This window comes from Centropristis striata, chromosome 20 (assembly GCF_030273125.1).
Source record: "Centropristis striata isolate RG_2023a ecotype Rhode Island chromosome 20, C.striata_1.0, whole genome shotgun sequence".
Classification (NCBI taxonomy): Eukaryota; Metazoa; Chordata; class Actinopteri; order Perciformes; family Serranidae; genus Centropristis; species Centropristis striata.
Window position 1 is genome coordinate 34,771,391 of NC_081536.1, and position 25,592 is coordinate 34,796,982.

The 25,592-nt window shown below is 41.4% G+C and overlaps 2 protein-coding genes across 2 annotated transcripts; both read left to right on the plus strand.

Annotated features, from left to right (window-relative positions):
• Positions 1-2,892: 2,892 nt before the first annotated feature.
• LOC131993798 (high-affinity choline transporter 1-like) lies at positions 2,893-11,705 on the plus strand. Its single transcript, XM_059359838.1, has 8 exons — positions 2,893-3,076; positions 3,338-3,454; positions 5,778-5,933; positions 6,285-6,433; positions 6,578-6,721; positions 7,151-7,304; positions 10,305-10,522; positions 10,642-11,705. Exons 1-8 carry the CDS (start codon positions 2,893-2,895, stop codon positions 11,200-11,202), a joined length of 1,683 nt encoding a protein of 560 aa, XP_059215821.1. The 3' UTR covers positions 11,203-11,705.
• Positions 11,706-13,312: 1,607 nt separating this feature from the next.
• On the plus strand, positions 13,313-22,038 carry LOC131993800 (high-affinity choline transporter 1-like). The gene is made up of 8 exons (XM_059359841.1): positions 13,313-13,496; positions 13,966-14,082; positions 14,599-14,754; positions 15,149-15,297; positions 15,443-15,586; positions 20,328-20,481; positions 21,171-21,388; positions 21,508-22,038. The coding sequence occupies exons 1-8, from the start codon at positions 13,313-13,315 to the stop codon at positions 22,036-22,038; spliced, it is 1,653 nt and encodes a 550-aa protein (XP_059215824.1).
• Positions 22,039-25,592: the final 3,554 nt, after the last annotated feature.

Consider the following 25,592-nt stretch of genomic DNA (forward strand, 5'->3'; position numbering starts at 1 on the left):
CTCACCTGAAGCCACACTACTTTTAGCCTTGGATTCAAAGTGTGTCTTTGTTTTAGTTGAATATATGTGTTGTTTTAATGCTGGGACTGGTAAAACATGTCACAGTTTTACCTCTGCCTTTTCTTCTATTCTTCCACAAGCAACAGGCCGAGGTCAAGGCTTTGTTTGTGTCTGGAAATCAGATCATCTGTTCAATAACAAAGGTGTGTTGATTGATTGATTAGTTTCGGTGAAACAAAAATAACATGATAAGATCAAGGAAGTATTTCAGCTTTCAGGAACTATACAGATAACCTGACAGATAAGTCATGCACAGTTTCCCACATCAGTTTACCTGCTCTGGTTTTACAAATAGGATTAAATATACAAGCAGACAAGAAAAATCTTATTTTTTGCACATACAAATCTAAACACCATTTGCTGTAGACACAAACCAGTACAATCAGTCTAAGTCTTTTAAATCAACGTAGCACGCTACTCAACAATAACAACCAATGAAATAAATATTAAAGAGATGCTTCTTTGACAGTTATTAGTGCTTTAAAATTCCAAATGTACCAATAAAAGCACACATGGAGGGTCCAGGATCATGCATTGTTCTTATGTACTACAAAAGTCATGGAGGGAACTCAACTAAAATAGTCATTAAAAGTTGAAGTTCAGAGGCCCTTAGAGGGCCTGTGTTTAAAAAACGACTTCCAGTGAAGCAGTAGGTCTTGCTCTATGTTGGAGTTGATGTTCAAGGTCTGAAGTCACCATAACCAGTGACTTTCACACAAAGCTCACAATACACCAAAGGACATAGCGAGACCACCGGGACCACCATGGTTCATCGGCCTGCCCACCAAGCCAAGATGGCGGCAGAGGGACAGGAAGCAGAAACGGTGATGGCGCTCGGGTCTACAGGCCTGAGGCCTAAGCTAAGGAAGAACACACCGCCACTACCGAGCATTACTGAGCATTACCGAGCATCTTCAGCCTGTTCTCCCCTCATAAACGTGAATATATGTTGTGTGTACTGGCAGCAAAATACGAGCTATCACTTGTTTGAACTACTGCCCTCTGGCCGGCGCTGTACAGTTGCAAGAAAAAGTAAGTGAACCCTTTGAAATGACCTAGTTTTCTGCATTAATTTGCCACTTACTCTCAATTATATTGATATAAATATATCAACCACATGCTTCTGATAGCCAGGGCCAGATTAACAGTTTGCTGTTCCCTGGGCAACAATATTCAAGGGCCCCATCATCACGACCCCAGAATCAGCATAATCTGGCAAAATCTAGAATAAATTACAGTAATATACAGTTAATATACTCAATACATTAATAACTACTGATGGCCAGATGAAGCCCCACGAAGCCTTGAAGCTTTTCATCCAATTGGTTTAAAAAAAGGTTCATTTCTGGAGGGTTCATGTGCTCACAACCCTCCTGCTGGTCAAAACCTTTATTGTCATCTCAACTATTAGTGATGGTCTCTTGTCTGTCTTGTAACTGTCAGCATGGGAATAATCACTGCCAAGAACAATTTAATTTGATTTTATGTGGTTCATTCATTCATTCATTTAATCTTTTTTTGATTAATTTATTTACTTTTAATGTTGGTAATGGTAAAAGTCTATTAATGTAAAAAACAAAACAAAAAACGTGTTAGTATGATTTCAATGTTTAAATAAATCCAATAGGACACAAGATGTTTATGTTAAAATTGTTGGGAGTGTTTTCCAAAGTTTAGACAGTGATTGTGCTTATGAACACTGGGGTGATGATGATGACTTCATTTTTATTAAGAGAATATTTTTGCCACTGTGCTTGGACTCAATTTTGTGGGGATCCATTGTGCTTTATATATGTTCATATAGCACGCCAACACTCAAACATTCCCTGAACCAGCGAGGATCAAACGCCATCAATGACGTCACTCGCCCTTAAAGAAACACGCCTCGATACGCGCTTCATAAAAGACTTCCTGGATTTCTGGACACTCGCTCCGAAGCCTCGGCTCAGTCTGTCACATCACTATCAATAACTAACTGTCATCAAGTGCATTTTCATGTACAGACGTGCAAACGCTCATAGAACTACAAATGCACCACGATGTCAGTTGTCAAGGCCACTCACTCACATATGATGTTATGAAAACAAAACACATCAGCATCAGGATAATCTGCCAAAATTGACCCACTACAGTGATAATAATAATAATAATAATAATAATAATAATAATAATATTAATAATAATAATAATAATACATTTTATTTGGAAGGCGCCTTTCTTGGCACTCAAGGACATCGTACAAAAAGATAGAAAAAAATAAGTAAGCAACCACTTTCAGAGCATCCAATATTTATTTACCAACACCTATTCCCAGCAGCACAAATGTATTGAATTGATCGAGGCGTCACAGAGGAAGACAAGACACAAACAAGAATCAAGAATCTAGAATCGAGTAGCATTTTGGTCCTCAGCTCATTTTTAACAGAAATCACCTCAAAATTCATTTTTGAGCAACAGCTCCGTTTAACATATCAGCGAGAGATGAGCAGATATTTAGCTTGTGCCCACACTGACCCGGGTCCATTCTTACTTTCAGAACTGCTTCAGAGCAGCCATATTGTTGAGATGTCTGGTGTAAACGGCTCTCTGGAGGTCATTCCTCAGCATCTCTATTGGATAAAGGGCTGTGCTGTTAAAGACATTCTGTACTAGATTCACCTTGATGTTTAAGGTCATTGTCCTGCTGAGATTCTAAGTCAAGATGTGGGTGTTTATCTGGTTCTGTTCCAGGTTTTTGCCCTTGCCTGGCATTTAAGAAGGAGTCTCTCCTCCTCTGTTAGTGAGCCAGCCAGTCAGTCAGTCAGCCAGTCAGTCAGTCAGTGGATCTCTAACATGGCTGTTAACATACCAGGAGTGGTAGCGATGGTGTTTTTCTACCTGCTGGTCCTTGGGACCGGCATCTGGGCTTCTTTCAAGTCCAAAAGGGAACAGAAGAAAAGTTCAGCCACAGAAATGGAGATGACCCTGCTGGGGAACCGGAGCATCAACCTGGTGGTGGGGGTCTTCACAATGACAGGTGAGGAGAGTTTAGCTGACGAAACTAAAATGGAAACTAGAATTACAAGGTTGTGAATATTAAGAATAAATATATTATTCAATTATTATACAATATAAAATATATACATTTTTCATACCATGATGAGCAAGAGATAAAACTGTTAAACTGTTTAAATTCCTGCAGTAGAGTCTGTTGCACTGTTGGGCATGCAGGATTAACAATTTCATTTTGTTGTAGTTATATTTGCTGTTACTTGCTGTGTGTGAATCCATCCTGCAGCTACGTGGGTGGGAGGAGCCTTCATTGTTGGAACAGCAGAGATGGTGTACACGCCCTCTATGGGACTAACCTGGGCCCTGGTGATGATGTCAGCATACAGCTCATGTTTAATTCTTAGTAAGTTTGAAATTTCTTCTTACATGATCTGTATGTTTGTGATCAAACAAATATTGCATGAAAATCTCTGAACAAAAGACAGGAATTATTGTAATAATAATGATGATCACAACTTTAAGACGAGCCAGAATGAGTCCGTGTTGTAGAAGCATGATGTGTACCTTCCCCTGAGACGCCAAGCTACATATTTACAAGACACAAGAAGTCACTGCTCAAATGCTTAACCCCTTGAAGATTTGTTTAACAGATACATTTTTTTCCATTTCTGAGGTTGTAACAGACTCAGTTTTCAAATCAAATAAAATCAACTTCATTTATAGAGCCCTTAAAAACAGCGTTAGCTGATACAAAGTGCTGTACATGGCAGGACAGACCAACAATAAAAACAGAGAACAAATAAAAACAACTAAAACAAAGCGAGTCTCAAATTTCACTCTATCGCCATAAAAGAGGAAGTAGTGAACATTGTCCAATCTTGTCCAAACCTCTCACGTATGATCACAGACCTGAAGACATCTATGTGACAATAATGAGTTATAGTCACAGCGCCCCCTACCTGCTTCAGGAAGTTACTGTCTCTATACTTTGATGTTCTTCTCCGAGGTGGTTGGTCTGATCCACCCCTTTGTCAGAACAGCCTTAAGGAGTTTATGATGCTTCACTGTGAGAATTATACCTTTTGAGCGGGGAGCGTGGCCTTGGGGGGCGTGGCCTTGGGGGGCGTGGCATTGGGGGCGTGACCTGGGGGCGTGACCTGGGGGGCGTGGCCTTGGGCCGTGGCATTGGGGGCGTGGCCTTGGCGGCACAGACAAATTAGATGGTACGCCATGACAAAAGAACCTGCTGCTACTCCACTAAACGTGTTCCGATCTTTTCCAAACTTCTCAGGTTTGATACAAATCCCGGCCTGAAGACATCTGCAGGACCATTTTGAATCATAGTCATAGCGCCTCCTGCTGGCAACAGGAAGTGACTTGTTTTATACTGTGATGTCCTGCTCCGTAACGGTTGAACAGATTCACCTCAAATCAGGTCAGCAGAGACTCAACCCCTCCATGATGCTAGAACGTGAAGCTTTTGTCTTTTTATTGCATGCTGTTGCCGTGGTGACCATCCACGCCGTCAAACAGGAAGTTGTTGTAACTTCATCATACATTGTCCAATCTACCTCAAATTTGTTATGATTCACAAGGGTCCATGCCTGAACACATCCCTATCTCAACATGCAGTCAAAGTCATAGCGCCCCCTACTGACAACAGGAAATCAGTCTCATACTATAAACTTCATCTGATTTCCATGACATTTTCAAAGTTTTAAACCACTGCAGTGCCTGCCAGCGACCAGCCAGCTCCCCGATGCACGTTAGGTGCGAGGGCCCGTTCACTGCTGCTTGCAGCCCAAGTTTAAACTTGACCTCACTCTATAAAATGAGCTGCTGTGACCTCTAGGATAATCAAAGCCTCATGAAACTTTACAACCACGAACTAGAGACCTGGAGCATTCAGAGGATGGATGCTTTCCTATGTATATTGACAACAAGGGGTTTGTCAGCAGTTTACAGAAGTGGCTGCCATGCAATCACTAAAAAATACAGATATCTCAAAAATGTCTAAATCTTTTGAAACCAAATCCTGGCATGTATTTTTCTATGGTGGTGCAAAGGTCCTGGTGTGTAGATGTAATATTATGGAGCATTGTTGGGCCATTTTTATTCATTCTCGATATTAAACTAATATCATATTACAATATTACAGCACCATATGTGTTGAACAAATGCTATCAACACAAAAATTGCTGCAACAACTTATGGAGGACAATTGAGAATTTAAATAGACTTTTTTTATGATTTAGAACAACTTGACACACACTGGTAAACTGCATCTCAATTTATATTCAGGTTTTCAGTTTTTAGATGGTGTGAGCCCCTTTTCTGTGACATCTACCTGCTATCTCAACCTAAAAATGCACTACCACTCAAACAACAAGGGGTTAAAGCCTCCAATATATTTATACTTTACTGAAAAAGCAAATAAATCGTCACATCTTTGCTCCAGATTTTAGCCTCAAGTCTGCAGTTCATCAAGAAACATAAAATCATGATTTGAACATTTTAATTCAACAGATATATTTAAATGTATGTATTTAAATGTTATTGTCAATGACACGAACTGTAAACATTACAGCAGGACATCAATAAAATGTCAAATGGATAATGACAAAAAGTGTTACCTTACATGTAATTTTTTCTTTCTATTTTTTTGCTTTTCCCATCACTTAATTATTTTTCTAATTGTGATGTCTTCTGTCTTCTTTTAAATGAAGTTGGCTTGGTGTTTGCAAAGCCAATGAGAGACAGAAAGTGTGTGACGATGCTGGACCCTTTTCATGCCAAGTATGGAAAAGCAGTAACAGTTGGAATGAGCCTGGTTTCAATTGTTTTGGATCTGCTCTGGGTTCCCTCAATACTAATTGCTTTAGGTAAGTTATATAACTTTACTTACATATACACAAATATACATAATTCTTTAACTCTAACCTAAAATAAATGTATACATGGATGTAAATTCCTATTGAAATGTTAACAAATGTGTTGAGAGTTCATGGCCTGGTGCAAATAAGCAGGGGCTGAAGACAGCGACTGTTTGTGGTAACAATTGATATCATCTTTTAAAGAAATATAAACTTCTTCAAACTATAAGGAAACGGTAACAACAACAGCTGGAGAAAAAGCTAGGCAAGTTTCAGCAGGAAAACAGGCAATCAGTCCAGCTTGGCATCCAATTAGCACCAAGTCTACTGTCAAAGTCTTTGATGCACTGTGTTTAACAGGAGGAACCATGAGTGTGATCCTGGATTTGTCCTTCACTTTGTGCATCTGGATCTCTGCTGCTGTGGCCATCACCTACACACTGCTGGGAGGTCTCTACTCTGTGGCCTACACAGATATTATACAGCTTGTCCTTATATTCGTCAGCTTGGTGAGTTTGCTGTACTTTTAGTTTTTTTGGTGTCAGCCTTTTTGTTTTTAGAAAAATGTGTCACACAAGGTGTCGAAGGCTTCGAAGTACGTCTTTAAATATTTTGGGTTCATGTTTCTCTCTTTTTTTTCTCTGTTTCTGCAGTGGATCTGTGTCCCCTTTGTGTTGATGAACCCATCCTCCTTGGACATCAGCCAGACTCTGAAGAACAACACCTTACATGCTCCCTGGATTGGTCAACCACGGCTGGAAAAGGCCTGGATAATGATTGATGAATTCCTATTAATTGTAAGGAAGCAAAAAAGTATGTTTGTGCCTGTGGCATTATGGGTAACAGTCACATCTGTGAAAGTACCATTAATGCTCAGTACTCATGAAGCAACATTTGCTGCTATCCAGACAAGATTGAAGTTTAACAATCAGTGTCTTCAGTTCATAAACAATAACTGGGTTAAAAGACAAGCTGATGTAACACACTGGTAAACATGTCCCTATCCCAATTATTTGGAACATGCTGCAGGCATCAAATTCATAATGACTCTTTATTTAAAAAACAAACAAAATGTATCCATTATAACATTAAATATTTTGTAATTAACTACTCTGTTTCATTACAGCCTGAGACAGCGTACCAACTTTTTTGAAAACATGATTGTTGATATCTTCAGAATGTCACACTAGTTATTAAGTTAACCACTGCACTGTTTTATTTATTAGACGCTGGGGAGTTTGGGATATCAGTCTTTGCACCAGAGGACCTTGTCTGCATCTTCCACAGCCAATGCCAAGCTCACTTGCTTTGCTGCTGCTTTCATCTTACCTATACTCGGGATACCATCGATGCTTGTTGGAGCAGCCGCTGCATCTACAGGTATTAACTGATATTATTATTCTGATTATGCAAAGACCAACTTTACATCAACATTCAAGGCATATTGTCCACCTGGAAGGTCTGTGGCAGCCACCTTTCCCTCTGCTGAAGTGTCTTTCAGTGAGGCTCTGATGTCACAGCTTGTCTATGATGTCTTTTTGGAGGGGCAAGACCATTTCAAACAATAATTTTGGAATGATAATCCATCATTATGGGCACGGTAACTTGGATATCATCAGTGTATTGAAGATAGGATGCCTCATGCCAGGGCACCAAATATGTAAGGAGTGTGCCTCACACGAGGCACCAAAAGATGGGAAAATGTTTCTATGACTGGATGATTTGGCAAAGAAATGAACTATAAAGAGCTAAAACCAGAGGGCCAAAAACAAAGCCCTGAGCAACCTGGTCTCACAGAAATCCGTGAAATAGCCACGGATTTGCTTAACTCAAAATCCATGGAATAGCCACGGAATCATTCAAATTTCCGTGAAACTGACACGGATTTCGCTACAATGCAAGTTAATGACAGTCATATCCCAACCTGATATTTTTTCCTATTGGTTTGTTCCAAGTCACGTGACTTTCAAGGTTCCGGCGGTCAGAACAAAAAACATGGCCGACAGTTCTCTCATTTTTAGTGAAAAAATCTATATTTTGACTTAGTTTCTGCATAAAAATGGATTTTCATTACATTTAGAGCGAGAAATATATGTTTTATTTTCTAAATATTCAGTGAATGTACATAATCACTTTGTGGCGAAGATCTCGCCAGAAAAACACGATCCGCTGTGTTTTATTTTGAAATCTCCCTGATCCTCTGTGTATTTAAAGGATCAAACCTTCTCCCATTACATGCCTTGTGTCTGAGGTTGATTTGCTGATCAACATATTATTCTGTTGCAGCGGAAACACTAATGTTGACAAAGTGAAGACTTACGATCAGATTTGTCTGCTGTTTTATTTTGTAATCTACCGGATGTGTGGCGCGCTCCACTGGAAATGCTGTGAGCTCCTGCTCTCCTGTTTTAGTTAAAATATCTTCATTAAACAACATTGTTGTCTTTTTTTAGCATAGATAATATACATGCAGTATAATTATTTATAAGACAGTGTGTGATATTCGATATATTGGGTAGAAATAGGTTTTCACAACCCTAGCACAACCCTAAAACGAAAGAACTACAACTATGGTGCTGATGTCAACATAAGTACTGAAGAGAGGTCTAGGGAGTTGTAGTTTTTTGATAAAGCAGGGTTTCCCCTAAAATTGGAAGTTGGAAATACTTAATTAGTGGCTTTCCAGGGGTTTGAGGGGATGTCTATCACATTTTTGGCATCAGACTTTAAATAAAGTTGTTTTTTTTTCAAACCAGCACTTTGAGTGCTCTGAGATGTGAAAAAATAAAACTTTGTCATAGAGCTAAACCAAATACATCAATGGAAAGGTCTTGGCCTGGAGAGTAATATGTAGTACATATATCAATTTGAAGGTTCTATAATATTCTTGCTTTGAGATATTGACCCTTGAACCTTAACCTTGGGGCATATTTGAAGGCTTATAACTAAGGGACAAAAAGGGTTACAGACATGAGACCTACTGTTAAAGAAAGGTGTTGAAATGGACCATACATAGTCATTGAGGGGTGGGGGTGGGGGGGGGCTTTAGGATATGCTGAAAAAAAAAAATCCCCCATTGAACAAGACAATATTTAAAGTCTGATGCCAAAAATGTGATAGACATCCCCTCAAACCCCTGGAAAGCCACTAATTAAGTATTTCCAACTTCCAATTTTAGGGGAAATCCTGTTTTATTAAAAAACTACAACTCCCTAGACCTCTCTTCAGTACTTATGTCCACATCAGCACCATAGTCGTAGTTCTTTGGTTTTACGGTTGTGCTAGGGTTGTGAAAACCTATTTCTTCCCAATATATTGAATATTACACACTGTCTAATAAATAATTATACTGCATGTATATTATCTATGCTAAAAAAAGACAACAATGTTTGTTTAACGAAGATATTTTAACTAAAACAGGAGAGCAGGAGCTCGCGGCATTAACAATTGGAGCGCGACTCAATGAGATCGCACCACACATCCGGTAGATTACAAAATAAAACAGCAGACAAATCTGATCCTAAGTCGTCACTTTGTCAACATTAGTGTCTCCCGCTGCAACAGGATAATATGTCGATCAGCAAATCAACCTCAGACACAAGGCATGTAATGGGCGAAGGTTTGATCCATTAAATACACAGAGGATCAGGGAGATTTCAAAATAAAACACAGCAGATCGTGTTTTTATGGTGAGATCTTCGCTACAAAGTGATAATGTACATTCACTGAGGGAATATTTAGAAAATAAAACATATATTTCTCGCTAGAAATGTCCAATTTCAAAATCCAAAATCAAAATCCATTTTTATGCTGAAACTAAGTAAAAATATTGTTGTTGTTTTTTCACAAAAATGAGAGAACTGTCCGCCATGTTTTTTGTTCTGACCGACGGAACCTTGAAAGTCACGTGACTTGGAACAAACCAATAGGAAAAAATATCCATGGAATAGCCATATGACTGTCATTAACTTGTAGTGAAATCCATGTCAGTTTCACGGAAATTTGAGTGATTCCGTGGCTATTCCACGGATTTTGAGTTAAGCAAATCCGTGGCTATTTCACGGATTCCTGTGAGACCATGTTGGCCCTGAGGTACTCCATATTTCACATGACGATATATTGATGTAGAATTAGTAGGTAAAACACTATTGTATGAAATAGTGTTAAAAGTCTTATGGAGATTCTGTAATAAAAGCAGCTAGGTGGAATTTGAATGCATAGTAAGTGTAAGATCATTTACAACTTGAGTTGCCATCGTTATAACTCAATCTAAATCTGTAGTGTCTAATAAGTTAAAAGAAAATCTATCTTCTTGTGCAATATGATGTGTGGAATGTTACCATATGACAGTCTTTCCTCTTTTTTGTGTCCATGCCTCAGACTGGAACCTCACTACCTATGGTTCTCCATCTCCATATGAACGTGGAGAAGCAGCTCTAGTTCTGCCCATCACCCTGCAGCACCTCACTCCATCTTTAGTCGCCATTATCGGTACTGGAAGTGTCGCTGCTGCTGTGATGTCATCATGTGACTCTGCGTTGCTTTCTGCAGGTTCTGTCTTCACCTCCAACATATACAAGAACATCCTGAGACCTCAGGTGAAATAATGCTCTTTAAAAAAATGGTTCATTACAACAAAGACATCTGAGGTCTGTGTGATTGAGATTCATGACAATGTCAATAATTTGCCTCTTCTTCCTCCTTATGACTTCTTCAGGCCTCAGACAGAGAGACTCAGTGGGTGATCCGTGCTTCTGTGTTGGTCGTGGGCTTGGTTGGTTCATCACTCAGCTACCTGAAAAACAGCATCTTGTTGTTCTTGTTTATTGGTTTGGAAGTCGCCTATGTTGTAACATTTCCTCAGCTTGTCTGCGTGCTCTTCTTCAACATCTCCAATGGTTACGGGGCTGTTATGGGCTTTGTGGTTGGAGTCGTAGTCAGACTGCTCAGTGGAGACCCATCACTAGGCTTAGCACCAGTCATACACTTCCCAGGATGCACTCTTGAGGACGGTGTTTATGTCCAGTACTCTCCAGTTAAGACCATCTCCATGCTGTCTGCCATTGCTGCCATCTTGTTGTTCTCCTACCTGGCTTCTGTGCTCTTCAACAAAGGCCGGCTTCCTGAGAAGTGGGATGTGTTCAAAGTGAAAGGGCAGAACTTACCACAACCACTGACACCAGTAGATGGAGCCACAGAACACAGTGAGAAGGATAAACTGAAGAGAAACAACGTTCAGACTGAGGAATCAGAGCCAATGAACACCACAAGCTGTTAGTGCTCCTGTGTTTACAGGCGAGAATGAATTTGTAGAGAGACAAATGAGATTGAGAATGAGAATGACGGTATAACCCATGTCATTGTATTGCTGTGCTACTACATGATGTTTATTATATATTGTGTTAAATCGTTTATGCAGCTTAGAATCATTTAGTTTAGTCATGAAGTGTGATGGGGTGCTTTGTTTTTCATAATAAAATTTACAAAGGAAATACACTGCCATTTAAAATAAATGTGATGTTATTCAAACAGTGATGCAAACCTAATCATGATTAAAGTAAAATAAAATGTTGCCACTTAAGTATCCAAAAGAGGCGGTCACACTGTATTTCTGGTAAAGATACTGTCTTCAATGTATATTTTTGACCACTAGATGGATACATAAATCTACAACTATTCAGTGATGCTTAATAAAAGTCTGCTTTGCAATTTAACTTTTGTTTAACCCTCTGCAGGATACTACATATATTATTCTCATTTGCAATCAATGTTATGTTATTGGATACAGTGATATTGGTTATCCATATGCCAGCCACCAATTTATAAAAATATATCTGTTATTACAATAAATATTTTGACAATTTTCAAAGTTGCAGCTGAATCCCTTTTGTTCTCCAGCAAGGGAGACAACTACTAAACTCTGTCTCCCGTGATTCCTCCCAAAAGATTTCCCAGTGAAAAAAAAAGGCCATGTTTCAAATGTTTTCATTATTGAGATTTTATAGTAATTTTATTTTTTTTACTGAGAAAATTAGGTTGGCCCTGAAGGTCAATTGTAAAATATATATTCACAAAATGATCAAATATTTCATGAAACTCGTTGGGGCACCATCTGTAAAACAGAAAAATATAGCCAATTCACCTAAATCGGTATCATAAAGTTACTAAGCTATCAATTTGGAACACTGACTATTAATTATGAACATAATTATAATCAAATTACCTTATTAATATTTAGTAATGGTTGAAGGAATAGTGAATTCTTGTCACAGCAGAGGCCAGCATATTGTTCAGAATGTGCAGCATTAAATAGACAGCATTTGTAATCAAAAGGTATTTATTCTAAAAACAAGTAAAGCAAATAAATGTATACATCTATTGAGTATAGAGGACTGCATTACAAAGGAGAGGAAAAGGGTGTGTGTGTGTGTGTGTGTGTGTGTGTGAGGGGGGACTAGGCCTTGTGGCCGTGTGAGCTGTTACAAACTGTATCTTGTTACAGCTAACTTAAAATATATTATGTGTAAATCAGTGTATGAGCAAATCAAAGGGTCAGTATAGTTAGTTGCATATAAGACTGACTGACTGACTGTATAAAGCAAAATTTACATACAACTTTGATTGTAACATGAATATCACATAATGTACTTAAAACACACATATAGACCAGATCATTAATTACAGGTCAAATCCTTTATTCTAAAGTCCTTGCTGATTGCTTATCTAAGCCCAGTTACATTACTCATGAATAGGAAAAAGGGGGGAAGTCCTTTTTCAGTGGCGAGCGTGGAAAGAAGGAAGTTTGATCTCAGGGCTGAGTTTCAACAATTTGCCGTCTCGCAAAAATTAAGTTGCTGGTTGTCATTGTTGTTGAGGTAAAGCTTTCTCTGGCAGTTGCAATGAACTTTGTGTTCATTAATGCAACTTTGGTGCGCAGAGAAGGTCAGAGTTGCAGTTGTTCAGGATTCCTTGTGTAAAGGAGGCCTCAGAAGGAAAGAAGGCCTCACCTCAGCAGGGCCTGAAGGAGGAGGGGGGCTGGTGGACCTGGGGACCCCATGTGAAGTCACAGGTCCCTTGACCAATGAGTTGGTCTGTGGGTCGTAAACGCCGAGCATTCTGGGAGGGAAGTTCTTCAGAGGACACAAATGGCGCTGACCACAAATGTTAAAGTCCACAATGAACCCAAGATTCACCTGTGGTACTATCCCAACAAAACAAAGACCACAACAAACAAATGTTTTTCCTGTTTGTCCTCTGCTAGTTTGTCACAGCATTTTATGATACTCTCAACAGCTGTTCCACCGAGGTATCAAAGTAACTTTAAGGAGGAGTCTCCACCCTCTGTTAGTCAGTCAGTCAGTCAGTCAGTCAGTCAGTGGATCTCTAACATGGCTGTTAACATACCAGGAGTGGTAGCGATGGTGTTTTTCTACCTGCTGGTCCTTGGGACCGGCATCTGGGCTTCTTTCAAGTCCAAAAGGGAACAGAAGAAAAGTTCAGCCACAGAAATGGAGATGACCCTGCTGGGGAACCGGAGCATCAACCTGGTGGTGGGGGTCTTCACAATGACAGGTGAGGAGAGTTTAGCTGACGAAACAAAAATGGAAACTAGAATTACAAGGTTGTGAATATTAAGAATAAATATATTATTCAATTGGGCGTCCCGGTGGCTCACACTGGTAGAGCGCTTACCATGAAGGCCGTGTGCTTGCTGCAGCGGACCCGGGTTAGAATCCGGCCTGAGGTCCCTTTGCTGCATGTCTTCCCCTCTGTCTCCGCCTTTCTATCTGTCTCTATCTAATAAAAAAAGCAGTAAAATGCCAAAAAAAAAATTTAAAAATAAAAAATAAAAAAATATATTATTAAATTATTATACAATATAAAATATATACATTTTTCATACCATGATGAGCAAGAGATAAAACTGTTAAACTGTTTAAATTCCTGCAGTAGAGTCTGTTGCACTGTTGGGCATGCAGGATTAACAATTTTGTTATAGTTATATTTGCTGTTACTTGCTGTGTGTTAATCCATCCTGCAGCTACGTGGGTGGGAGGAGCCTTCATTGTTGGAACAGCAGAGATGGTGTACACGCCCTCTATGGGACTAACCTGGGCCCTGGTGATGATGTCAGCATACAGCTCATGTTTTATTCTTGGTAAGTTTGAAATTTCTTCTTACATGATCTGTATGTTTGTGATCAAACAAATATTGCATGAAAATCTCTGAACAAAAGACAGGAATTATTGTAATAATAATGATGATCACAACTTTAAGACGAGCCAGAATGAGTCAGTGTTGTAGAAGCATGATGTGTACCTTCCCCTGAGACGCCAAGCTACATATTTACAAGACACAAGAAGTCACTGCTCAAATGCTTAAAGCCTCCAATATATTCTCTTTACTGAAAAAGCAAATAAATCGTCACATCTTTGCTCCAGATTTTAGCCTCAAGTCTGCAGTCCATCAAGGAACTTAAAATTTCGATTTGAACATGATGTCATGAACTTTGACATGAAACTGTAAACATTACAGCAGGACATCAATAAAATGTCAAATGGATAATGACAAAAAGTGTTACCTTAAAAAAAAATGTCTTTCTATTGTTTTGCTTTTCCCCCCTCACTTAATTATTTTTCTAATTGTGATGTCTTCTGTCCTCTTTTAAATGAAGTTGGCTTGGTGTTTGTGAAGCCAATGAGAGACAGAAAGTGTGTGACGATGCTGGACCCTTTTCATGCCAAGTATGGAAAAGCAGTAACAGTTGGAATGAGCCTGGTTTCAATTGTTTTAGATCTGCTCTGGGTTCCCACAATACTAATTGGTTTAGGTAAGATATATAGAGGTAGATATGCACTTTACTTACATATACACATACATACATAATTCTTTAACTTTAAACTAAAATAAATGTATACATGCATATAAATTCCTCTTGAAATCTTACAGTTATAAACTGCAGGGCTGATGACAGAAACAAATGTGTTGAGAGTACATGGTCTGGTGTAAATAAGCAGGGGCTGAAGACAGCGACTGTTTGTTATAACAATTGATATCATCTTTTAAAGAAATATAAACTTCTTCAAACTATAAGGAAACGGCAACAACAACAGCTGGAGAAAAAGCTAGGCAAGTTGCAGCAGGAAAACAGGCAATCAGTCCAGCTTGGCATCCAATTAGCATCAAGTCTACTGTCAAAGTCTTTGATGCACTGTGTTTAACAGGAGGAACCATGAGTGTGATCCTGGATTTGTCCTTCACTTTGTGCATCTGGATCTCTGCTGCTGTGGCCATCACCTACACACTGCTGGGAGGTCTCTACTCTGTGGCCTACACAGATATTATACAGCTTGTCCTTATATTCGTCAGCTTGGTGAGTTTGCTGTACTTTAAGTTTTTTTGGTGTCAGACTTTTTGTTTTTAGAAAAATGTGTCACACAAGGTGTCAAAGGCTTCAAAGTACGTCTTTAAATATTTTGGGTCCATGTTTCTCTCTTTTTTTTTCTCTGTTTCTGCAGTGGATCTGTGTCCCCTTTGTGTTGATGAACCCTTGCTCCTTGGACATCAGCCAGACTCTGAAGAACAACACCTTACATGCTCCCTGGATTGGTCAACCACGGCTGGAAAAGGCCTGGATAATGATTGATGAATTCCTATTCTTTGTAAGGAAGCAACATTTGCTGCTATCCAGACAAGATTGAAGTTTAACAATCAGTGTCTTCAGTTCATAAACAATAACTGGGTTAAAAGACAAGCTGATGTAACACACTGGTAAACATGTCCCTATCCCAATTATTTGGAACATGCTGCAGGCATCAAATTCATAATGAGTCTTTATTTAAAAAACAAACAAAATGTATCTGTTATAACATTAAATATTTTGTTCAGTTCAGTTCAGTTCAGTTCAGTATTCCCTTTATTGTCATTGATCAAGTAACAAGTACCATTACAACGAAATTGGCCATCATCCTATCCAAACGTATACAACACACACAAACAATCAATATGACGAAGGTAAACAGGATAGGACGACAGGGTGAGAAGAGAGAGAAATACAGCACACGTGAGGAGAGGAAAGGAGGAAAAAAGCATGAAAAAAACCTCAGCACATCAGCATAATAATACATTTCACAACAACATGAACAGGCTTTTGACATGCCACATGGGAAGGGGGGAACCACCATAGCCAGGCAGCATCCGGATCTGCAGCAGGGTCCCGCGCATTCGACAGACACGCCTGTCTCGCTGGGGGTACGAAGCGTCGGAGGCGTTGGGTTGGGGGGGGGGTGTATGCATGTCTGTTAATGTGGAAGTTCGTGTGTGTAAGCCTGAGACCCGCCTTTGTCCAGCACCAAACAGTTCGTCTCAGTTCGCTGGAATAACAAAAGCGATAAGCCTGGACGTTGCTAAGGAGATGACCTTCCTTCCTGGGCTCCGAGGCAAGGCAGACAGTTCAACAGGTGGTTGTGGGAGTTGAGAGGGGGAGAGGATGGGATGGTAGTGTCTCACTACATTCCTCAGCAGGGAAGATTAGCAACGGCCTTCGAGCCAAGGCTGTTGTTTTGGGGAAGCCAGATAAGATTGGAATTTGGACTGAGGGTGTAAGTGGCAGCGATTTCTGCTACTGCTCCTGTCGATGGTAAAAATGTCCCTACTGATCTCCGATTCGATCCCTTTCCAGGGCTGTCACCCTTCTGAGTTCCGACAGCCCTGGCCATTGATTCAATCATCACGGGCAGCTTAATGGGGCCTTTGACAGCTGACGCCGTGTCTAGGGTGACCAGATCCCAATTCACCAGATGTGGGACAAAGACTACATTTGTGTGGGACAATGTGGGACAATGTGGGATACCAATGCATCAAGGTAGTCTAAAAGAACTTAAAAAAAAATAAACATTACTATGCTTTGCCCATCTGGTTGATTCAGTAGCACATAACAGCCTGCAAATAAAAACTTAACAAATATATCTTAAATGCAACTTTCCCAAGTTCTCTCGCGTGAGAAATCATAGTAAGCATGGACCTTTCATGCTATTCCACAGTGCCTCTCAAGTTAACACACCTGACTGTGTACAGTCAAACAGAACGGACAAGTCAATGCTACAATTGTTCTTTCAAGTGTGGTACTTTAATGTGCCTTTTCTCCTACAATGGAGAGCAACTACATAACACCAGCACAACTCCACCACCACACCACATTAAAGTGTTTACTCTAGTAGAACAATATACTGAACAAGTAGGACATACACTGGATTAGGCTGATTATCTGAACAAAACAAAACTCACTCAGCTCAGAATCACATAGATTACACAAAAGAAATGCATTTGAAAATGATCTGCATTTACTGAACAATGCTAACTAAAGTCACTACATAAAATAATAAATAAAACCAGAAATACAAATCAAAACTGGTCAGGAGGAAACAAAAACTTAAATAAAATAAAATAATATTTCTTCAGTTCTCTCCATCACCACAGCACCACTTCAGCACCACAGAAAGCACCTGCCGGTGAAACACAAGAATAGAGCACTGTCTTAAAATTTAGCACCACACTGGCTCAGTGCTCACAATATTCTAATCTATATCTAAGACAATGATCTTACCTTAGATGTTCTTGGCTTTATACTTCTTGCTTGAGCGTGCAGCTTCTAATAAGGCCTTCTGCTTAAGTGCATAGCTGCAGAATTCCTTGCAACTGTATTCAAAGTTGGTCTTGACTTGAATTTCACTCTCGATAAGCTCCACAGAGCAACGGTTCCTCTGATCAGTCCAGGCTGCAGTCATGAGGGAAAACTCTCTCTCTACAGAAGCATTGGTTATGGGGATGCTGAAGAGAAAGGATGCAACAGCAGTCAGATTTGGTGCCTTTGTGCTTTTAAGCAAGATCGACCACTTCTCCACAACAGGAGCTCTTCTCTGAACAATTTCCTGCTGGCGTGGCAGAGTCACACAGTACTCCTCATACAGTTCATCCATGTCCAGTTTCCCCACTATCTGTAGGGCCTCCACGGCATCACTGAGCTGGGAGAATGTGAAGCTGCTCTTCAGCGCCAAGCATGCAACATTCTTCGTTGTCTAGTTGTTGTAGTTGTTGTCTGTGAAGTCATACCATTTTTCTAGGTAGCTGAGTGCAGTCTTGTAGAAGTTGGAAAAATCATGTTTGATTGTTGCTGCCTTTTGGTCAGGAAAGTGTTGAACAATAGCACTGGTCTCCATTCCAAAGAAGGAATCAATTTGTCGCTGTTGGAGCTTTGTCTTGAGAGTGAGCATTATGTCATACAGCTCGCAGATGGTCACATCCTTTCCCTCCAACAGAAGCACAACATCATGGAAGATCTTCAGTATGTTATTGAGGAAAGCCAGGTAGGCCTGTAGCTCAAGGGGTTGCCCCTCACCATCCTGATCCGTTTTCAACAGCTGCCACAGTACTTTTGGGCACTTACTCTCTCCCAGTGACAAGAAGTAGCTCTTGACAGCTGCCCAGCTGTCATGCAGCCTCTGGACAGCAGGCCACAGACTCAACCATCTTGTGGGTACATGTCTCCGTACAACATGATAATCTTCCTCCACAAAGGCAAACACTGCTTTCAATTCCTCTGTGCGCTGTGCAGACACTGAAAAGTGACTGAATATTTTGTTCACTACAGAGTCAATGTCAATGTTCAGCATGTCTCCAGCATGTTTTGCACAGTTGTGTACTATGTGGGCCATACAGTTTGCCTTTATGATGCCACTGTTGTCTGCCTTTAACTTTTGGAAAACAGAATTGTTTTTACCGTAGTGTACACTAGCATTATCAGCAGTGTAAGCTGAAATCATGTCCAGTTGTAGGCCATTTTCCTCTAACTTGCTTCTAATCTGGCGGTGTATGGTAGCAGCTGACTCATGGCTATCCTCATAAAAGTCAAGGATTTTGCTTTTCAAACTCAGCTCTGGTGTCCAATATCTCAAAGACAGTGGGAAGAGTTTTGTAGTGCCATGATTAGATGCATCTGAAGCCACTGAAAAAAATGGCGTGTAGACTTTTTTATCACTTGGGAGCTCTTGAACCACTAGCGTTTTTAATTCTCTCAAACAACTTTCCACAGAGGCAGGTGCAAGCATATCTGTAACTATGGACACTGCCTTTGTTCGACCACATGACATTTTCTTTGCAATCTCAGAGTCTGGAAACATGGTCGATGTTAGCTTATTGCCACAGTCTTCTGACCTTTATGATAGGGAGTGTTTCACAGTGTGGTAAACGCTAGTTAGTTCAGCTGCCGTTACCTTATCTGCGTTTGAATCTTGTTTTGGGTTTTAGCAGGAACGTTTGCATAGACTGGGAAGCCTCCTTTTGAGCAACAAGTTTTCTGTGAGTCTCGCATTGTCTGTGTCGTTTCACGTCGTATTCACCTCCATGTGAAACGGAAAACTGACAAAGCAAACCTCACACAAAACTTTACTAGACTTGCCTTGCACTGGTTTCACCCAGGGATAGATCTTTTCCCAGTCTTTATTGTAGCTGCATTTTCTTTTCTTAGCCGTACGGGTTGTGCTTTCCTCCATGTCTCGTGCTGCAGCCGTTCTGACCTGATTTGCATTGTTTGTTGTTGGTGGGCGCGACCTTAACCGGCGTCTGCATCCCAGTTTGATTGACATGATCAAACAGCCCGCCCCGCCCCCTGATGACAGCCCCGTGCACTGCTTTCTCCAAACAGCTATTTGATAAGTGCCAGATTATAAAACACGCATTTCAAAAATGGAGTCTGACTGTCAATAACAATGCGGGACAAGGTCTCAATTTGCGGGACGTGTGAAAAGTAATGGTAATGCGGGACTGTCCCACACAAAGCGGGACATCTGGTCACCCTAGCCGTGTCCTGTGTGTCTCGATAAACCAGAGCTAAGCCCAATCCAATCAGCAAAAATCCTGTTATCATGGTTCCGAATAGGTAAAGATCTTCAATGTCCTCCAGAGAGAGAGCCGCCAGGCACAAGACACGCCACCTGCTCCAGGCGTCCATTGTGTAACCAGCAACAAAAGTCCCCTCGGGGCAGGAGGGCTCCCCTGAGCCACGGCTTCTCGTCGAGAAGATGGTGTCAATTGCGTTAAGAGACCAGTTGATCAAATCCATGGTTTTTGGTTTTTGAGAGCAGTGTAGAGAGAGTCTTCCAAAAGTTAGACAGTGGACGAGACGAGACAAGAGGAGACAAGAGGAGCGAAGCAGGGAAAAACACAGTGGGAGGGAGAGATAAAAAAGATGCGACCGCCTCCATTGAGAGTCAGCAACAGTAATTAACTACTCTGTTTCATTACAGCCTGAGACAGCGTACCAACTTTTTTGAAAACATGATTGTTGATATCTTCAGAATGTCACACTAGTTATTAAGTTAACCACTGCAATGTTTTATTTTTTAGACGCTGGGGAGTATGGGATATCAGTGTTTGCACCAGAGGACCTTGTCTGCATCTTCCACAGCCAATGCCAAGCTCACTTGCTTTGCTGCTGCTTTCATCTTACCTATACTCGGGATACCATCGATACTTGTTGGGGCAGCCGCTGTATCTACAGGTATTAACTGATATTATTATTCTGATTATGCAAAGACCAACTTTACATCAACATTCAAGGCATATTGTCCACCTGGAAGGTCTGTGGCAGCCACCTTTCCCTCTGCTGAAGTGTCTTTCAGTGAGGCTCTGATGTCACAGCTTGTCTATGATGTCTTTTTGGAGGGGCAAGACCATTTCAAACAATAACTTTGGAATGATAATCCATCATTATGGGCACAGTAACTTGGATATCATCAGTGTATTGAACATAGGATGCCTCATGCCAGGGCACCAAATATGTAAGGAGTGTGCCTCACTCGAGGCACCAAAAGATGGGAAAATGATTCTATGACTGAATGATTTGGCAAATAAATTAACTATAAAGAGCGAAAACCAGAGGGCCAAAAACAAAGCCCTGAGGTACTCCATATTTCACATGACCATATATTGATGTAGAATTAGTAGGTAAAACACTATTGTATGAAATAGTGTCAAAAGTCATATGGAGATTCTGTAATAAAAGCAGCTAGGTGGAATTTGAATGAATAGTAAGTGTAAGATCATTTACAAATTGAGTTGCCATCGTTATAGCTCAATCTACATCTGTAGTGTCTAATAAGTTAAAAGAAAATCTATCTTTTTGTGCAATATGATGTGTGGAATGTTACCATATGACAGTCTTTCCTCTTTTGTGTGTCCATGCCTCAGACTGGAACCTCACTACCTATGGTTCTCCATCTCCGTATGAACGTGGAGAAGCAGCTCTAGTTCTGCCCATCACCCTGCAGCACCTCACTCCATGTTTAGTCGCCATTATTGGCATTGGAAGTGTTGCTGCTGCTGTGATGTCCTCGGCTGACTCTGCGTTTCTTTCTGCAGCTTCTGTCTTCACCTCCAACATATACAAGAACATCCTGAGACCTCAGGTGAAATAATGCTCTTTAAAAAAATGGTTCATCACAACAAAGACATCTGAGGTCTGTGTGATTGAGATTCATGACAATGTCAATAATTTGCCTCTTCTTCCTCCTTATGACTTCTTCAGGCCTCAGACAGAGAGACTCAGTGGGTGATCCGTGCTTCTGTGTTGGTCGTGGGCTTGGTTGGTTCATCACTCAGCTACCTGAAAAACAGCATCTTATTGTTCTGGTTCATTGGTGCTGAAGTAGCCTACGTTGTAATCTTCCCTCAGCTGTTCTGCGTGCTCTTCCTCAACATCTCCAATGGTTACGGGGCTGTTATGGGCTTTGTGGTTGGAGTCGTAGTCAGACTGCTCAGTGGAGACCCATCACTAGGCTTAGCACCAGTCATACACTTCCCAGGATGCACTCTTGAGGACGGGGTTTATGTCCAGTACTCTCCAGTTAAGACCATCTCCATGCTGTCTGCCATTGCTGCCATCTTGTTGTTCTCCTACCTGGCGTCTGTGCTCTTCAACAAAGGACGACTTCCTGAGAAGTGGGATGTGTTCAAAGTGAAAGGGCAGAACTCACCACAACCACTGACACCAGTAGATGGAGCCACAGAACACAGTGAGAAGGAGAAACTGAAGAGAAACAACGTTCAGACAGAGTAATCAGAGCCAATGAACACCACATTACATTACGCAAATCCAAAAAATCTCATTTTTTTCCCCATTCACAGCTGTAGATTACTCTCTCTCTCTCTCTCTCTCTCTCTCTCTCTCTATATATATATATATATATATATATATATATACAAGCTAAACTAATAATTTTTAATAAATAATACATATGAGGTCGTTGTAAATGTATTTGAATCACGCCAAGACCTTAGTTTGAATATTGTCTTTTTCAGAATGAGGTAAAAGAAAACTGAATATTTTGTCTGTTTAATCCTAGTTCATGGGTCATACAGCATATCTTCATTTATAATATTGTAACACAAGGTTACAAAAACCTCTTAGTAATAAAAATAGGTTAAATAATTCTGCTGTAAGCATCCATCCATTCCCGTCCGCTTATCCGGGGCCGGGTAGGGGGGGCAGCAGTCTAAGCAGGGCCTCTCCCAGCCACAACGTCCAGCTCCTCCTGGACCCCGAGGCGTTCCCAGGCCAGGAGAGATATAATCCCTCCACCGTGTTCTGGGTTCACACTCTGGTTCAGATCGGGCCGTTCCTCCCAATCACCTCCTCCAGGTACCATCATCGTTACCCACATGATCGTTGAAGTCTCCCAGAAGAACTATAGAGTCCCCAAGTGGTTCCCCTGCAGGACACCACCCAGAGACTCCAAGAAGGCCGGGTACTCCGAGCTGCTGTTGGTGCAGAAGAACAGACAACAGTCAGAGACCTTCTCCTCCTCTGGTTCCTCTGGTTCCTCTGGTTCCTCGGGGAGAACTCCAACACAGCGGAGCTCAGCCGCCCACAGCCTCTCACCCTGGGTAACAACAGGAGAGAGTCTCACCCTGGGCAACAACAGGAGAGAGTCCAGCCTCTCACCCTGGGCAACAACAGGAGAGAGTCTCAACCTGGGCAACAACAGGAGAGAGTCTCACCCTGGGCAACAACAGGAGAGAGTCCAGCCTCTCACCCTGGGCAACAACAGGAGAGAGTCCAGCCTCTCACCCTGGGCAACAACAGGAGAGAGTCTCACCCTGGGCAACAACAGGAGAGGGTCCAGCCTCTCACCCTGGGTAACAACCCGAGAGAGTCCAGCCTCTCACCCTGGGCAACAACAGGAGAGAGTCCAGCCTCTCACCCTGGGCAAAACCAGGAGAGAGTCCAGCCTCTCACCCTGGGTAACAACCCGAGAGAGTCCAGCCTCTCACCCTGGGCAACAACAGGAGAGAGTCCAGCCTCTCACCCTGGGTAACAACCCGAGAGAGTCCAGCCTCTCACCCTGGGCAACAACAGGAGAGAGTCCAGCCTCTCACCCTGGGCAACAACAGGAGAGAGTCCAGCCTCTCACCCTGGGTAACAACAGGAGAGAGTCTCACCCTGGGCAACAACAGGAGAGAGTCCAGCCTCTCACCCTGGGTAACAACAGGAGAGAGTCTCACCCTGGGCAACAACAGGAGAGAGTCTCACCCTGGGTAACAACAGGAGTTTGGTTCAGAGCCAGGCTATGTGTGGAGGTGACCAACTATTTCTAGCTGCTAACGCTCCACCTCCTGCACAAGCTCTGCCTCCTTCCCCGCCAGCGAGGTGACGTTCCACATCCCCAGAGCCGCTGGAGCCGGGGGTCAGTGGTCAGGGGTCAGCACGCCAGGTACCCTCCTTCACCTGCTGCCAGGCTCACTCTGCACCCGACCCTTAAGCCTAACTTTGCGCGGGGCCAATCAACAGATAAAGTAGAGCTCTGAAAACTGACCTTAACTTTAAACTTAAACCAAGCAAATAAAGCAGAAAGCCCAGCAGCAGAGACACTAACTTAGGCAGAGACAATAACAACCTTAAGTAGAAGAACACTAAGCAGCCTTTAAGCACAACAATTAAAATCTTAAATCAAAAATACATTACCAGAGACTAGGAGCTAGGTTAAGTCCAAACAAGATAAATGCACTAAAAGAATCCAGCTAAATTTCACAGTTTTTAAGTGGGTTGGCCACTCCCAGATACTTGAAGACAAAAGCCTCTAAATAGCCAATCAACAGATAAAGTAGAGCTCTGAAAACTGACCTTAACTTTAAACTTAAACCAAGCAAATAAAGCAGAAAGCCCAGCAGCAGAGACACTAACTTAGGCAGAGACAATAACAACCTTAAGTAGAAGAACACTAAGCAGCCTTTAAGCACAACAATTAAAATCTTAAATCAAAAATACATTACCAGAGACTAGGAGCTAGGTTAAGTCCAAACAAGATAAATGCACTAAAAGAATCCAGCTAAATTTCACAGTTTTTAAGTGGGTTGGCCACTCCCAGATACTTGAAGACAAAAGCCTCTAAATAGCCAATCAACAGATAAAGTAGAGCTCTGAAAACTGACCTTAACTTTAAACTTAAACCAAGCAAATAAAGCAGAAAGCCCAGCAGCAGAGACACTAACTTAGGCAGAGACAATAACAACCTTAAGTAGAAGAACACTAAGCAGCCTTTAAGCACAACAATTAAAATCTTAAATCAAAAATACATTACCAGAGACTAGGAGCTAGGTTAAGTCCAAACAAGATAAATGCACTAAAAGAATCCAGCTAAATTTCACAGTTTTTAAGTGGGTTGGCCACTCCCAGATACTTGAAGACAAAAGCCTCTAAATAGCCAATCAACAGATAAAGTAGAGCTCTGAAAACTGACCTTAACTTTAAACTTAAACCAAGCAAATAAAGCAGAAAGCCCAGCAGCAGAGACACTAACTTAGGCAGAGACAATAACAACCTTAAGTAGAAGAACACTAAGCAGCCTTTAAGCACAACAATTAAAATCTTAAATCAAAAATACATTACCAGAGACTAGGAGCTAGGTTAAGTCCAAACAAGATAAATGCACTAGATAAATGGTTTCTTCGAGGACGAAGGCCCGGCCACCAGACGCTCACCTGTGTGCTCCCCACCCTGGTCTGGCTCCAGGAGGGGCCCCGGTTTACCCGTGCCGGGAGAGGTACTCTGTTGTTCGTGTTCACGCTTCATGAGGGTCTTTGAATGGCTCTTAGTCTGGCCCCTCCCCTGGGACCACTTTGCCTTGGGAGACCAGGAGCTGCTGCTCCCGACAACACAGCTCCCAGGATCACTGGAGCACCCAAACCCTCCACCACGATAAGGTGGAGATTCTTGGAGGAGATTATTACTATTATTATTATCACTATCATTATTATTATTATTATTATTATTATTTTTAGGATTTTTACTATTAATATTATCATTAGGGCCTCGGGGCAATCGCACCGAGCACTGGTCCCATCCAGCAATATCTGTAGGGACCAGTGCTGCACTACTGTTATACTGTGGATTTCTTCTTCTTCCTCTTCCGGACGCAATTTCGTCCCGCTACTAGTCCTACAACTTGAAGAGTTGCAGGACAAATTATATATCAAAACGTGCAGTTTGATCGGGATCAGTGTGCTATTACTTTTCTCTACGGAATACGAATACGAAAAACTGCCCAAAATTTTGCATTGAAATGAATGGGACGGCCGATAAAAAATGAGCAGAAAAGAACAATAATTGGAGAT

Bases quoted from the DNA above. Each gene is read 5' to 3' on its own strand.
- LOC131993798 (XM_059359838.1), top strand. From the start codon at position 2,893: ATGGCTGTTAACATACCAGGAGTGGTAGCGATGGTGTTTTTCTACCTG. The intron at 7,305-10,304 runs GTATTAACTGAT...TCCATGCCTCAG, and splicing joins AGCAGCCGCTGCATCTACAG to ACTGGAACCTCACTACCTAT. The intron at 10,523-10,641 runs GTGAAATAATGC...TGACTTCTTCAG, and splicing joins AGAACATCCTGAGACCTCAG to GCCTCAGACAGAGAGACTCA.
- LOC131993800 (XM_059359841.1), top strand. From the start codon at position 13,313: ATGGCTGTTAACATACCAGGAGTGGTAGCGATGGTGTTTTTCTACCTG. The intron at 14,755-15,148 runs GTAAGATATATA...TGTGTTTAACAG, and splicing joins CACAATACTAATTGGTTTAG to GAGGAACCATGAGTGTGATC. The intron at 15,298-15,442 runs GTGAGTTTGCTG...CTGTTTCTGCAG, and splicing joins TCCTTATATTCGTCAGCTTG to TGGATCTGTGTCCCCTTTGT.